This window comes from Motacilla alba, chromosome 26 (assembly GCF_015832195.1).
Source record: "Motacilla alba alba isolate MOTALB_02 chromosome 26, Motacilla_alba_V1.0_pri, whole genome shotgun sequence".
NCBI lineage: Eukaryota > Metazoa > Chordata > Aves > Passeriformes > Motacillidae > Motacilla > Motacilla alba.
Window position 1 is genome coordinate 3,037,264 of NC_052041.1, and position 14,190 is coordinate 3,051,453.

Here is a 14,190-nt window from a genome sequence, read left to right on the forward strand (position 1 = left end):
AGCGGGCCCAGATGGATCCTCTCAGATCCCAGAAATGATTCAGATCCCAAGGCTGCTGCTGCTCCGTGTTTTCCCCAGCTGCTGCCCTGACAACACAACCCAACAAGGCTGAGCACTGCCCAGATGGGGACCACGGCAGCGCCGGGCTGGGCTCACGGGGCCGTGCCACGCAGCCCCTTCCTCACCCCTACAGCCCCTCCTGCAGCCCCTTCCCCTGGGAAAAGCACCTCAGCAGAAGCAGGAGGATGTGAACCCATGAATCCATGTGCATCCGTCACATCGACTCAGAGAAGTGGGGAAGAACCAACATCCAGCAACAAGGCCAGACCCAGCTGCAAATGATGTTTCAAGCAGCCGAGTCAGTAAGGACATGTTCAGATTTTAATTGAGTCCCCCCAGCTCGGCATCCAGGGATTCCCCCACCCACAGTGGCACAGCTCTCTCTGGAAGTGCTACTGGCCTTATTTCCCTGCTGTTTGAAGTGATAGTAGCAGAGCTGCAACACAACTCCCACACGGAGCGTGTGTGGGATCCCAAAAACGGAGAACTGACAGCAGGGAACAGATTGGGAACAGCTTCCCTTCAGAAAACCAAAGCCACTGACACTGAAGGAAATCCTGTCCATCAAATCCGGCACACAGCTTTGCCCACCTTTCCCAAGAAAATGACTCCTTTTTTGCACATTCCAGTTCTTATATCCCATTCCCTATTAACAACACACAACCTACCAGGAGTTACTGCCATGAATGAGCACCCAGGAGCAGGGAATGGCTTCTGTGCCCAACACAAACTTAGGGAATGTTTGGCTCTGGAATTCAGAGCAGTGCTGGTGCCTACATTCACTCCAACAACTCTCTTTTCCATTCCCGTCCTTGCAATCAAATCTACAGCAGGGGCAAAAATAAAAAAAAGGCAGAAACAAAAGGCAAATACTCTACTTGAATTGCTGGTCTTTGGTGCTCCTAGTTTTAGCCAGGAATCTCTCAGCCAACTTCTCCAAATTCCTGGAGTAATCCATCTCAATCTCTGCCTTCTTGCGGAAGAAATCCTGCAAGTCCTGCAGTAACTGGACCCGAAGCTCACACTGCTGGTCAAGGCATTTCAGCTGCTCTACCAATTGGGCACGGATCTCTGCAACAAATAAAAGCACTGCAGATTAAACACAGTCCCATCACAGAAAACACCATTACAATTCTCCAGCAAAACATCATGAAAACATGTGCTCCCTCACTGGTGTCAGCCAGGCTCCCTCGCAGTGATTGCAGGCAGAAAACAACTGGGGGTGCATCTTGGACACAGCAACTGCAGGGAATCCATCCCAAATCCTGCAGGCTGGTGCACAGCAAAGCTTTGTTGCTGAAAAGTGCATCAGTTACAAGTGTCAAGTGCATTTTTGGCATGGGGAACGAGCGGTCACTGCCTAAAAATGTACTGAATCTCAGTCTGGAAAAAGGACTGAATGCTGCAATCCCCCACGTCAGCTCAGCAAGCCACTTCAGGGAATTTCTATCAAATTCCTCTGCAAACTACTCCTGATGCAGAAACAAGACATTGCACATTCTGGGGCACTCCCCAAAGGCACCAAATTCAGATTATTCAGTTTGTTCCTAAGTCTCCAGCTGTGCAGCTCATTATAAACCAAGCCATGAAAGAGATGAAGAAACCCCTCTGGAGAGCCAACACCAGAGCACTTCCCATTAGGGAATCATCTCCAGGAAGGCTCCTTTTCCTCTTAAAATATCTGCAAGAAACATATTTCCATCTAAGGACCCCATAAAGCACACAGATATAGGTGTTAATATCATAATTAATTATTAATGCACATTCATAATCATCACTGCATAATTATTATGAATGTCTCTATGTTAACACAGTATTTTACAAACGGTTTTCAAGCATTTTACAAACATGAAAGCTTCTCCCATTAGCCGCGTGTTCTCCTTATCCCACTAATCCTGAATTTGAGGGACAGAACAGTAAAATGACTCACTCACAGTCAGCAGGGCAAGAAAACACAGCAGAAGTGTGTCAGTCGCAGCCTAAAAATGCAGAAATATTCAGTGATACAGCCAGCAAAGGCTATTTGGCTTTTACACAGGCAATAAACTCAACATGAAATCAATAAAATATGCCCTTTCATCTAAAGGTCTTTGAGCAGTGAAACTGCAGAGATTTGCCATGGCCTGACTGCGAGCGCTGCTCCCTCCAAAGCTTTTCCAAGATGTGTTGTTCCAGGCTGAACCCAGAACCAGCAGTAAAATTTCAGGTTTCACAGCTTCCCTCACACCTCCACACGGCGACTGCAGGCGCCCACAGCTCCATCACTGCACGGGAAGGCGGGGAGGGAGCATTTCCCAAACCCAATTTTTTTAGAAATCAACGACTTCACCGCTGATTCCTGAAATACGGAAAATCACGGAGAGCAGCTTGGCTCCTCTGTGAGTTTGTCCCTTTGCCCAGGAAAAAAAAAAAAACAAAAAAAACCATCTGGACCTCCATGGTTTCATTCCTGCCATGCACTCCCAGGATCAGTTGCCTCGGATCGTGCTCACATCTGCGGGAACGGTTTGAAGGAATTTGGGATTTGCCGTGAACAAAACCCCGCATCTTTATTTTAGGGACTCCAAAACCCAAACCACATGTAGGAAAACACGGCTCCCAGTCAGGCTTGCCAAAAAGAAAAAAAAAAAAAAAAAAAAGAAAAAAAAATTAATCTGCACAAATGTGGGGTTTTCAAGCTTGAAGATGACCTTGATTAGCACTGAATTTGGTCATTCCAAACTTCTCAGGCTGTGGTACCCAGGGGCTTTTGCTGCAAGGAGGAAATACAGCCAGCAAGGTTGTTGAAAGGGAGGAGTCAACACTGTAATGTGGGGGCAAAGCTGGTCAGGTTTATTTTTTTCCCCCAGGAGAGAATCTTAAAAACCAGAAAACCTGTGTTTCTTCATCAGGAAACACAGCTACAGGCAAATACATCAACCTGAGATGCCCGTGCACTTCTTCAACCAAAACCACTCCAGCTCTGCCGCTTCCCCGGGCTCAGGGATGCCCCAGCTCCGGTGGGAAGAGGGTGGGGTCACCCCAGGAAGAGACAAATCCACAAGGAACCTGACCCTGGATGTGCAGGGAAGCACGAGCCCCAGCAGGTGAAATCTGCACGCTGCATTTATTTACCCCAACACCAGAGATACCTTTGCTTTTGAGCTGCCTTTGCTGTTTGCCCCATCCCAGCTGGAGTTTCAGGACTGGCAGGGCCTGGGAGGGCCACTGGGATGCTCACACACTTCAGACCTGCCAGCACTTATGTAAAACTTTGCTGCTGATGCTCAACATGTGCTGCACACACTCAGCTCCAGCCCCAGCCACAAAGCCCCTCAAGGATTTGCAAGGCTCTGCACCAGTGACAGGTTTAACCAGGGAAATGCAAACCAGACAGCCCCATCCCACCTGAGGCTTTGCCACTGAGACTTTTTAAAGCCAAGGAGGTGACAACAGCACCAAAACTGCCAGGGAGGTGGTGTTTCCTTGCTGCAACCACTCAGTTCTCCTGATCCTCAACCTGCCACTCACCTGCAGGTCTGACACCCAAAAAGGAACATCCAAAAAGGAACATCCTTCAACACAAGAAGCGTTAGAAAACTCTTCCTCCCTTTGGGTTTTCTCCTCCACCCTTTCCTCACCAAAAGGGATGTTCCCCACACAGAAACGACTCTGTGACCTTTCCAGAAGCTACTGGACAAAAGACACTAATTTTAGTAAGTTGAGGACTCATTGAAAGAAAATACCTGAGCAGAGCTGGTGCTTTCTGCTGAGCACATTAAGACAGAGAGTCAGGATTCAAATGCAGCAAATTTTGCTGCAAAATTTTGATGCTTTTATTTGTGCATTTAGGGATTGCTCATCGGCAGTTTTCCAAAAATCAGCAACTTCTTAGCATGGATGAGCAGCAGACACCTTGTTAGAGAAGAGGATTGGGGTAGGGATGGTAAATACCAGGTTCATGGAACGACAGATCATGGAATGACCACCCACCCTCCCCGGTGCCTCAACTGATGGACTTTTAATGAGGGCAACAACCCAGCAAAACTGGACATTGCCCATGATCTCAATTGGAAAACCACCTTCTGGAGCAAAAGTAGAACTAGAAAGGACCGCTTCCAAAAAACCAGCAGCTCTGAAAGACAAGAAGATCAGAGCACGAGTGTTTTAATCAGAAAATCACGAGGCAGCTCAAGCTCTTGGCTCTCGAGGTGGGACACTCCATGCACAGCTCCCTGACTGAGCAGCACGGAGAACCAGCAGCTTCTCCTCCAGTGTGAAACGCGATATCAGCGTTTTTCTTTATAAATAAAGGCAGTGTTTGGGAGGGGAGCAGTGACAGCTGATCGGGCTCCCGCAGGGAACAATGAGCCATTCAGGCCCGGCTTATCGAGGCCGCGGCGCTGGGCCCGAGCGAGGCAACCTTGCTCATCTTTCAAACACACACCCCGCAGCCCTCCGCCACAAAATAAAATCAAGAATGCAGGAATTTCCTGAGGCTTACTGGGCTTTCCAGAGTATAAAGTGTCTGCTTGTTTTCCCACTGCTTACACAAGCAGAAGGTATTTTTTTCGGGCCTGCTCCGAGCACATCCTGCGGCGGCATCAGGGCCGCGCGCGCTCTCACCCGAGGGTCACCGAATTACACGGGACCTTTTCATGTCTCCAGTCACAACAACCACTCCGGCCCTGAATCCACTGTTTCTGCATCTTTTAATTTGCACAGGTTATTAGGTTAACAGCCACTTTAAACACCAAAAAAAAAAGCCTTTCCCCCTCCTTTCCTTCAGAGCTTGGCAATCCCACCCACTGTGATTGCTGAAGACAAGGAACAAGCTCCTGAAGACTCTGTTCCAGGGCCTGAAGGTGAATAAGCACACGTTGAATGCAAGGTCAAGATGCCAGTGGCAAAATTAGGATTAAACACCAGGTATTCTTGCTGTAAGCCTTGCCCTGTATCACTGAATTCTGTCTATTGTATTTCAAACTCACGTGGCTGACAACTACATAATGCAAACATCCTCAGTGGCCACAGAAAGCTTTCCATCCACTTCAAACAAACCATTTCTTCATTTCCATCCCCAGATCATAAAGTCACCTGGGTCACCGAGGGACAGGCTGTTGTATAATCCCGGGCAGTTGCATGACTTGACTTTGATCCTTTTCAACATTCCATGTAGCACGCAGGAGACAGGTCCATTTTATTCAGAGGATAAGAAAGGATCTTCTGCCTTCTGTACTTTACCCTCATTTGCCATTCCCCACCCAGGGACTGTGGCTGCCCCATCCCTGGAAGCGTTCCAGGCCAGGTTGGATGGAGCTTGGAGCAACCTGGAAGGTGCCCTTGCACAGGGGAATGAGATGAGCTTTAAGGTTCCTTCCGTCCCAAAGCATTCCATGATCCTCAGCATCCTCAAACTCCACCGAACACAGCAGACTGCTGCAGAGCTCCTGGCAGCTATTTGTGCTTTCACAAATTCTAAATCAAACAATTCCACCCGGAGCAGGGGGATATCCACAGTGCCTGGGACTGCACCTTGCTCTGCTACAGCACCCAACATCCGCCTTTTGAAAAAGAAAGTCAAGTTTGGGAAATTCTATGGCTTAAGCATCCTATAAAGTTGGAATATGGAACCAAATCTTCTGTACCAACTCATTTATTCTCCCATAGGTCACACAGTGACCTTAAAAAGGGTAACCTCAGAGCCTGGAGCCCTCCTTCGTGGACTCCAACAACGTTTCTGCTCTGAGCAGGATCATGTCCCACCCTGGGAAGGGCTTCAGCTCTCCCCAGGGATAAGCTGGAACTGCTCTGGCTGGATGGCAGCAGGGTGAATCACAGGCTGGCAGCACAGGGCACCAGGAGGAGGCACGAGCAGCCCCAGCCGTGCTCAGTATCTCACCCATCTCCTGCATCCCTGGCTTTCCCAAGGAGTCCCCGCCCCATCCCGAGTGCCACGCTGCATAAAAAGATGACAAGCTTGGGAAAGGAGTGGGATGGCAGCAAAACAGAACCACCAAGCCCCAGATGAAAGAGCAAGGCTCTCACCCACACGGATCTGCTGCACCAGGCAGAGCCCAGCTCCAAAGCCAGCTGTGCCTGGTGGCCCTGCAGCTGTCCCCATCCCATGGCACTGCCACATGGGACCTCAGCACGGGCAGGAGGCAAGGGACAGCCCAGGGACAGAAGGTGGCAGCCAGCAGGGGTGTGTGGCTCAGTTGGTCCTGACTAAGAAGGAGCCATGCTAAACTGCACACCCAGCCCAACGCAAGCTGATCTTTCAGGCTCCCCACAGCACAGGAAAGGCAAGAAAAGGCAAAATGAATTAAATCTCCACTTCAAAGCTGGAGCTGTGATTTTAGCTCTTGTGCCTCGTCCTTTTTCAGTTCTCATCTCCTGCAAGCTGCCACACACTCGGGTGCTGAACATCAGAATGAGACGTCTGGGCATCCACTTTTGGAGACTCCATGGAAGTCAAACTGAAAACTACAGCCGAGTTTAAAGCCAACACTCCATTCAGCTTCCAAAAGTTAAACCCATCCAACACAACTTGTGAGTAAAAGCAATAACTGTTTAAATATACAAGTAACTTTCAGAGAATGCACTGAATCACATATTTTGACATGTTCTTACCACATCACTAAATTATTCACATTTCTCCTGCCATCACATATGAGAGGCTGTACTCCAAGAGCGAAGGACTTGGTACTTCTGACTATTTTTATTGGTACATGATTACAAACAGGGCTGTGACTAATGACAGGCCCAGCCCAGCCACCCCGATGTGGCTGGGAGGTTTAATGACTTCGAAAAGCCTTTATTTATTAACAGCCAGAATTCCAGGGAACAAGCTGTGCCACCAGCCAAAAGCTGTTGATCATCACAGCCTTAAAAAAATCTCCCTGGTAATCTAAAAGCTTGGCTTTGAAGTGAAAATGATATAAGAGGAGGAAATACAGCCTTTTGTTTAAGAGCAGAGCCAGGAGGGAGATTCGGGTTCACAACCACTGTGAGCCCTGGAAAAGGTAAATATTCCTTCTACAGCCAGAGATTCCATTTGAGAAATAAGAGCAACGGGTAACACAAACTGACAAGAATCCCTTTGTAGTTATAAATATATAAACAGAGCTGGAGGTGTTGGGAGCTGAAATTCTTTCCAGCAGAGATTGATGAAATTGTTTTGAGGTGCAAGACGAGCGCTCGGAGATTTGCATTAATGAAGCGAAAGGAGAGGACGCCAGACGTGCTTAAAAGCAAAAATTAAGGCTGGTCTCGGTCTCAGGGAAGAACTGAGGACATTCAGCTTTTATTTCCTCACCTACACCCTAATATATGTGCATCACTAATGACCTGGGGCTCCCAGCTTTTCCAGGCACCACACAAGTGGCACTTGCAGGAGCGTGGCAGCCGCGGCCTCTGCCCTGGGTGATGCCTCCAGCACAGCTGGCACCCGGAAAATTTATAACTTTAAAGAATCCCGCTGACCACAGCCAGCCTGGACATTGGTTTTCCATATCCACACCAAAAAACCCCCAAATGCACCACTCATCTGATAATCCCAGACTGCAAACTGATGTGAGGCTTCAGACTTGCCAAGCTTTTAAAAGATGCTCAAAATTCTGCAATTAACCACGCTGACAAAGTTGCCAAGGTATTTAATCCACCCAGTACACAAATTTAATATTTTTTTTTTCTGTCTAATGAAGGTCCCCTTTGCTATCATCAAAACACAGCCCATGCTGTTGACTTTGGGGGAGGATGTTTAAAACCAGAACTCAGATTAAATTCCCCTGGGCAGGGATTCATGGCCCTAATTCCAACAGCAGAACGTGAGCAACTCCTCCAAACAAGCCTGATAAGGGGAACATGTTTGAGTACATAAGGTAATAATAATCTATTTTTAGGTTCTACAACTGTTTATTCAAAAGAAATAAAAGCTTATCAATACATTTCGAATACCCACGTGCAAACAGCAGGAGCATTGCAGCTCCTCCTCTCCAGGAAGTTTCACAGCTATTTTAGGATTGTCTGTACTCAGTTAAAGGTTTTCCCCCAACTGACACCGAGCCAAAATTAAAAAAAACCTCAGGCAAAGCTTTGCTTATGCTTTCCCAATTTTTGAATGCTGGAAAAAACACCATGGGCAAGTAGTAAAACTACATTTTATCACTGTTTTGCAGCATGGAATTACAGAATAAACAATTTAAAAGTCATTTTGACACATGAGCTATTATTGCAATCAAAGACTACACGCACACACACATCCCCCAGTTCATATTTTCAAAGTTCAGAGAATAATTTGAACTAAAAAACTCTTTGTAACTGCTCCTGTAATGAGCACCCCGAGTGTTGTGTGGCCCTGGGAGGCAGGAATTGCTTTGGGCCCACTAAAAACCTGGAATAATATTTTCCCCAAACAACTTTTTCATAGTTATTTCAATGGTTTCCAATCCTGCAGGGTGACAATGCCAACACTGCAGATATGGCTAAAATTTTGGTGAATATTTTTAATATAAAAGGGGTTTTTTTCCTGCTTTAGTTCCCTTTCTGCTTCTGGCCAGGGCAAACCAAGTCTCCCTGAAGCACCAAACTCAAATGGTATTTTTCATCTCTACTACTGCTCAGAAAGAAAAGATTCCTGTGTTAATCTCAAAAAAAGAAAAAGAATAAAAAGGTGTTATCAGTGCAAGGAGCTGGAGACGTGCTCCCGTTTATTCATAACAACAGGGAGTAAACACAGCAAGGAGTGCAGCTAAGCGTGTGCCGGACACATTTTCAATCAAATTCCTCCTGATTTCTCACAAAACCATGTCTGGTTATGACTAAAACGTAAAACTGTGAACTGTTTCTGGATCCTGTCTGGCAGGGACGGCTGGAGCGGGGATTTCCAGCGGGTGTTGCACAAGGGTCACACTCCAAGGAAGGGAAGTTTAACTAATCCTGCTCCTCCACCAGCCCCTGGACCACCCCAAGCCCACCACCCTCCACTTGCAACCCCACTGACACCACTCTAACACCTTAAATACCACCAAATCGATATATATATATATATATATATATATATATATACACACTTATTTTTTTTGAAGGAATAATAAAAAGTTCTCCAGTTTGGGAAAGGTTCCTGAGCACTGATCAGTCCCATGGAGCATCAGAGTGCAAGAATGAATCCAAGCGCCCCAAAAGTGTGGGAAATGCACAGAAACAGCCTGCAGGAACCAGGGTAAAAATTCATTTGCAAGCCATGAGCTGCCTGGGCGTGGGGAGGGAGGCAGCCAGGGCTCTTCCCTCACAACAGGAGGAGATTTGAATGAAGAATGTGGCGCTGCCCTGCTCACAAAGCACCTCAGGTTCCTTTGCACAGGGAGAGGCTGCACTTGCTCTGAACAGAAAAATCTGTTTGTTCTCCCGTGAACCCAGCAGGAAGAGGCAGCAGAACAGGTCCAGGAGACAGAAGCTGAGTGAAGATGCTGCTGAGCCCCTGCAGCTCCAGCTCCTCTGCTGGGGACATCCCAGGGGACAGCTCTGGGCAGGAGCCGCGGGATGCACCTGCAGCAGGGCCAGGGGGGTTTGGGTGGCAGCAGGACAAGGCTGTTCCCCCACAGGGTGCTCAGGCACTTCCCTCTCCCCAAAACACAGCCCTGCAGCCAGCCAGGAGGGCCAAAACTCTTTGCAGAACTGCCCAGAAATATTTGGTTATCGTTTTCTTTCACCCCAAATTTCTGCTGCAGAAAGGTGGACTCTAGGGTTAAGAGAAAGAAAAAAACCAATCCTTTCTTATTTTAAAAACAATTCTGGCACATTTCTCCCAACTCCTGCTTCTAGCAGCTTCTGCTGTGCTTTCCTGGCTTATTTTAGAGAGAGTTTCTGTCTGCAGCCCTTCACCTCCCTGTCCTTCCCTCTGCTCCACGGTGTAGCAGCTGTTTAGTAGCCACAACTCCATCCTAAAACCTTACAAATGTCTTCCTCCTAAGTGCTAAGATTTCCTCTGCTGCTGCTGATTAAAACAGAAGTTAAACAAGGGCTCCTTTCGCCTTCCAAAATTTCCCCTCCAAGTGTTTCAGCTGGGCTGTGTCAAATATTGTGAGGGGTTTATTTTAAGGGTGAAACAAGCCCTAAACTGAAGTGAATTATTCATCAGAAACGTGTAATGTGATCATTATTTCTGGCATTTCCCACATGCTCTCAGTGCCTCGGTTCACTGCAGGAATCCCAGTCTCAGCTCCCTGCACATCCCCAGAGTGCCACATTCCAGAGCTGCACACACAGACACATCCAGAGGTGAGAACACAGCACCCACACACACTGATTAAATCCTCCACAGTCCTAATTATTTCTTCAGGAAAACAGTCCAGGGATGCATCAAATTCCCCAGACCAAATTCCCGGCTGCCTCTGCAAAAACTCAGTTAATTTGATATTCTAATTTTTTATTTATCTGTCAAGGGTGCTCAAAGTTTGGACGTGCTAGAGAATCTGGGATGCAAGAACCCAGAAACAGCATTAATATGAACAAAAATCTCTTTTTCTTCCCAATTCACAAAACCCGAAGAGTTCCTCTCTTACACACGATTATTTCATGCAAAGTAACATCAAGTATATTTGTCAAATGAATAAAATTGCCAGAACAGAAGCGTCAATTTACAACTTACACGCCTTAATCTCTTCAATTAAAGGAAAATCCTTTGGTGAATTATGTCAGATATTTAGAGATACAAACAGAATGATTAATGCCGGTGTCTAATTGAATTTCACCTCAGGATTTCTCTGCCTCCCTCTCCCCTCTGGTACCTAACACGTTAACATGAATAAATGATTGAGAAAGAAATGAAGAGAGGAACAAAAGGGGACATGTAAACACTCCTCAAGCACAGCACAGCAAACTCAATTTCAAAATCACTTCCAGCAGGCTGCCAAATTCCAGGGCTGTCTCAGGCAGCGAGGGGAAAGTCAGACACACGTGGGGCTGGTTTTTTAATCACATGGACAATTTTCATCCTTGCTTTGTGCTAAAAAGAACCAACACCAGCTTGAAACCTGGTGTTGAAAAATAAAATTACCAATGACCAATTGAAAAATAAATTTAGCAATTCATTCTTTAGGAATATTTCCTAAAGATGCAGGAAAAAAAAAAAAGGGGGGGGGAATAGGATGAGACTCCATTTTAAAATCCAGTTATTGTAGAAGAGTGGATGATAACCTTGGGGTAGTTCCACTATTCCAGAGGCATCCTGCAATGAAATCTTGGGATTGGAGCCCCTTCCCTGGGTCCTGTTCAGGTAAACCCACCTGGTTGGTCCTCAGCAGCCCAGCAGCCCCTGGACTATTTGAAAATCCAGTAATTATAGAAGAGGGGAAAATAACCTTGGGTTAGTGCCACTATTCCAGAGGCATCCTGCAATGAAATCCTGGGATTGATCCCCTTCCCTGGGTCCCTTCCAGGTGAACCCACCTGGTCTGTCCCGAGCAGCCCAGCCTGGGGCAGCCCAGCAGCCCCGGGACCATTTTAAAATCCAGTAATTGTAGAAGAGTGGATGATAACCTTGGGTTAGTGCCACCATTCCAGAGGCATCCTGCAATGAAATCCTGGGATTGATCCCCTTCCCTGGGTCCCTTTCAGGTAAACCCACCTGGTCTGTCCCAAGTAGCCCAGCAGCCCCTGGACCATTTTAAAATCCAGTAATTGTAGAAGAGTGGATGATAACCTTGGGTTAGTGCCACCATTCCAGAGGCATCCTGCAATGAAATCCTGGGATTGATCCCCTTCCCTGGGTCCCTTTCAGGTGAACCCACCTGGTCTGTCCCGAGCAGCCCAGCCTGGGGCAGGCCAGCAGCCCCTGGCCCTGGACAGCTGAACCATGAAGGATCTCCTGGGGCTCCTCGCCGCCTTCCTTCCCTCTGGAGCAGCAGGAACAGCTCTCAGCCCATGGAGGAGGAGGACAGCGACTGTCCCCAGGAGTCAACAAGGTGAGTCAAATATACAGAGCCTCCCTGCCTGGCCCTGTGTGTGTTTCTGGGAGGATTTCAGGGTTATTAATTAACCCTGAGCATTCCAGGGGAGGTGAATAATGAGCATCATTACAGACACTTCACAGCTGACTTGAACATCAAAAAGGGCCAGGTTGTTTGCCCAGGATACCAGCGGACAATGATGACAGAGCTGGTTTTCTCCAGAGCAGCCTCTCATTTTCCCCACCAACACCTGCCATTAAAACACCCCATAAAATCAAAGTGATGCCTCTTTCAGCCGGCAGGAGAGTCCCTGATAAATCTGTCTTAACTGTTTGCATAAGAGATCAAATTGGAGCATTGTTTTAATTCAGATGTAACACACCTAAAAGCCAGACAGGAGCCTAACTGAAAACCACGAAAGACATTTATGTTAAGAAATAAAAGTGCTCCAGTCTCCCTGCTGCTCTCTGGCTCAGTCTGTTCACGTTTAAAAGGAGTTTACACCAGGAATACTCAAAGAAAGCAAAGCCATCCCCAGCAGGATTTTCCCACCTAATCCCCAGCACTAATTCCTTCAGGTGTAAATATTCAGCTGTGTAAGTGCAGCACTGCTGTCTCAAAAAGAACTCACATTTTACTCCACAGCACCTCTTGAAAAGGAAGAAATGAGTATTTGACAGAGCCTGCAAAGCTCGAATTATGTGAATCATCATTTTTCTATCAGTTCATTGTCAGCTACAGCAACACCCATTAATCAGCACAGCTCAGGCCAGAGCAAGAACAAGGAGATGCTTATTTTTCATAAGCCTTTGTCAGAGAACTGACATTAAAATTCAGGTCCTCCTTTTTACACACACACGCACACACGTGTGCTTTATCATTTAGAAACCATTTCTATTGCTCCAGCACTTACAATAAATGACTCAAGGTTCAATAAAAGACTCTACTACGTGCACTGTTTGGAAGGTACACAGGGTTCTGCCCAGTCTTTGTACAGTAGTTACTTCTACAATGAAATTAAAGTCTAACTCTGATTTTTTTTTTCTTTTCCGCTCTAATCCCATCCTAGTTCCCCTGGGGCAAAAAAAAATTACCTAATTTCCAAAAAAAGCTTTTTCCAAAGAAACTCAGGTGCAACCCACCACACAAACTGCAGCCATGCACTAGGTGTGAAAGGGAAAAAAACCCATATTTTACACATATTTGTACAAACAAAATGAATAATTTGAAGCCAGAGTATGAGACCAATCCAGGCATTAATCTGGATTTTCCCAGCATCAGCTGGGTAACAGTTAACACAGTATTCCCTGAAATTCAGCACCATGTACTGCATTCCCAAGCAGGCTGAGGCCGGCAGGAAGAGAGCTGGTCTGGGTCTCCTCTGCACAGTTCAAGCTTGACCTGAGCCCTGAGTACCTTGCTTAATTTCTCATTGCTTGGTGCCACTCCACCAGCACAGTTCAGTCCTTAGAAAACACCACTAAAAATAAAGAAAAATCCAAAATTCAGAGAGTCACAGCAGCCCAGACTGGTTTGGGTTGGAAGGGAACTTAAAGCCCATCTTGTTCATGGGCAGGGGTTTAAATTGACATTTCAGGTTTCAGTTGGGATTTCTCAAAGCCACTGGGACAGGAGGAAATGCAAGCACACATAAGCCAGGGAGTGCAAAGGGTGTGACTTATTTACCCTGAGCGTTTGAAGCCCCAGCCATGTGGCACAGGAGCCCCTGAACCAGCTGGGGACAGCCCAGCCAAAATCAACATCAAACAGCAGCACAGGCTCCTCTGCAGGCACCCGGAATGTTTGTGCCGGTTCAGTGAGCAGGGACTGAAAACAACACACCCAAAAAACACCAAGCAGCCCCGGAGCCCAGCAGGGAGAGAGCAGAAATCACCGGGAGGCTTTCGGGGAGCACAGGGATGGATCAGGCAGAGCAGCCCTGATAGCCTTCAGAAACACATAACCATGAAATGATTCACACCTCGAGTGCTGTGTCCAGCTCTGGGCCCTCAGTTTAGGAGGGACTGGGATGGACTGGGAGGGACTGGGATGGACAGGGATGGACAGGGATGCTTGAGCGTGTCCAGAGGAGAGCACGAGGCTGCTGAGGGGCTTGGAACACAAGCCGTGTGAAGAACGGCTGAGGGAGCTGGGGGTGTTCAGCCTGGAGAAAAGGAGACTCAGGGGTGACCTTGTCACT

At 47.2% G+C, this 14,190-nt stretch overlaps 1 protein-coding gene across 4 annotated transcripts in view; it reads right to left on the bottom strand.

Annotated features, from left to right (window-relative positions):
* SRGAP2 (SLIT-ROBO Rho GTPase activating protein 2) overlaps window positions 1-14,190 on the bottom strand; it is a 114,407-nt gene that overhangs the window by 79,747 nt on the left and 20,470 nt on the right. For 3 of the 4 annotated variants that reach the window (XM_038162217.1, XM_038162216.1, XM_038162219.1), the window contains exon 3: window positions 939-1,131. The exons of the other annotated variant lie outside the window; for it this stretch is intronic. In XM_038162217.1, the coding sequence (XP_038018145.1) occupies window positions 939-1,131 (193 nt within the window). The remainder of the gene's footprint in view (window positions 1-938; window positions 1,132-14,190) is intronic. 4 annotated transcript variants of the gene reach the window in all.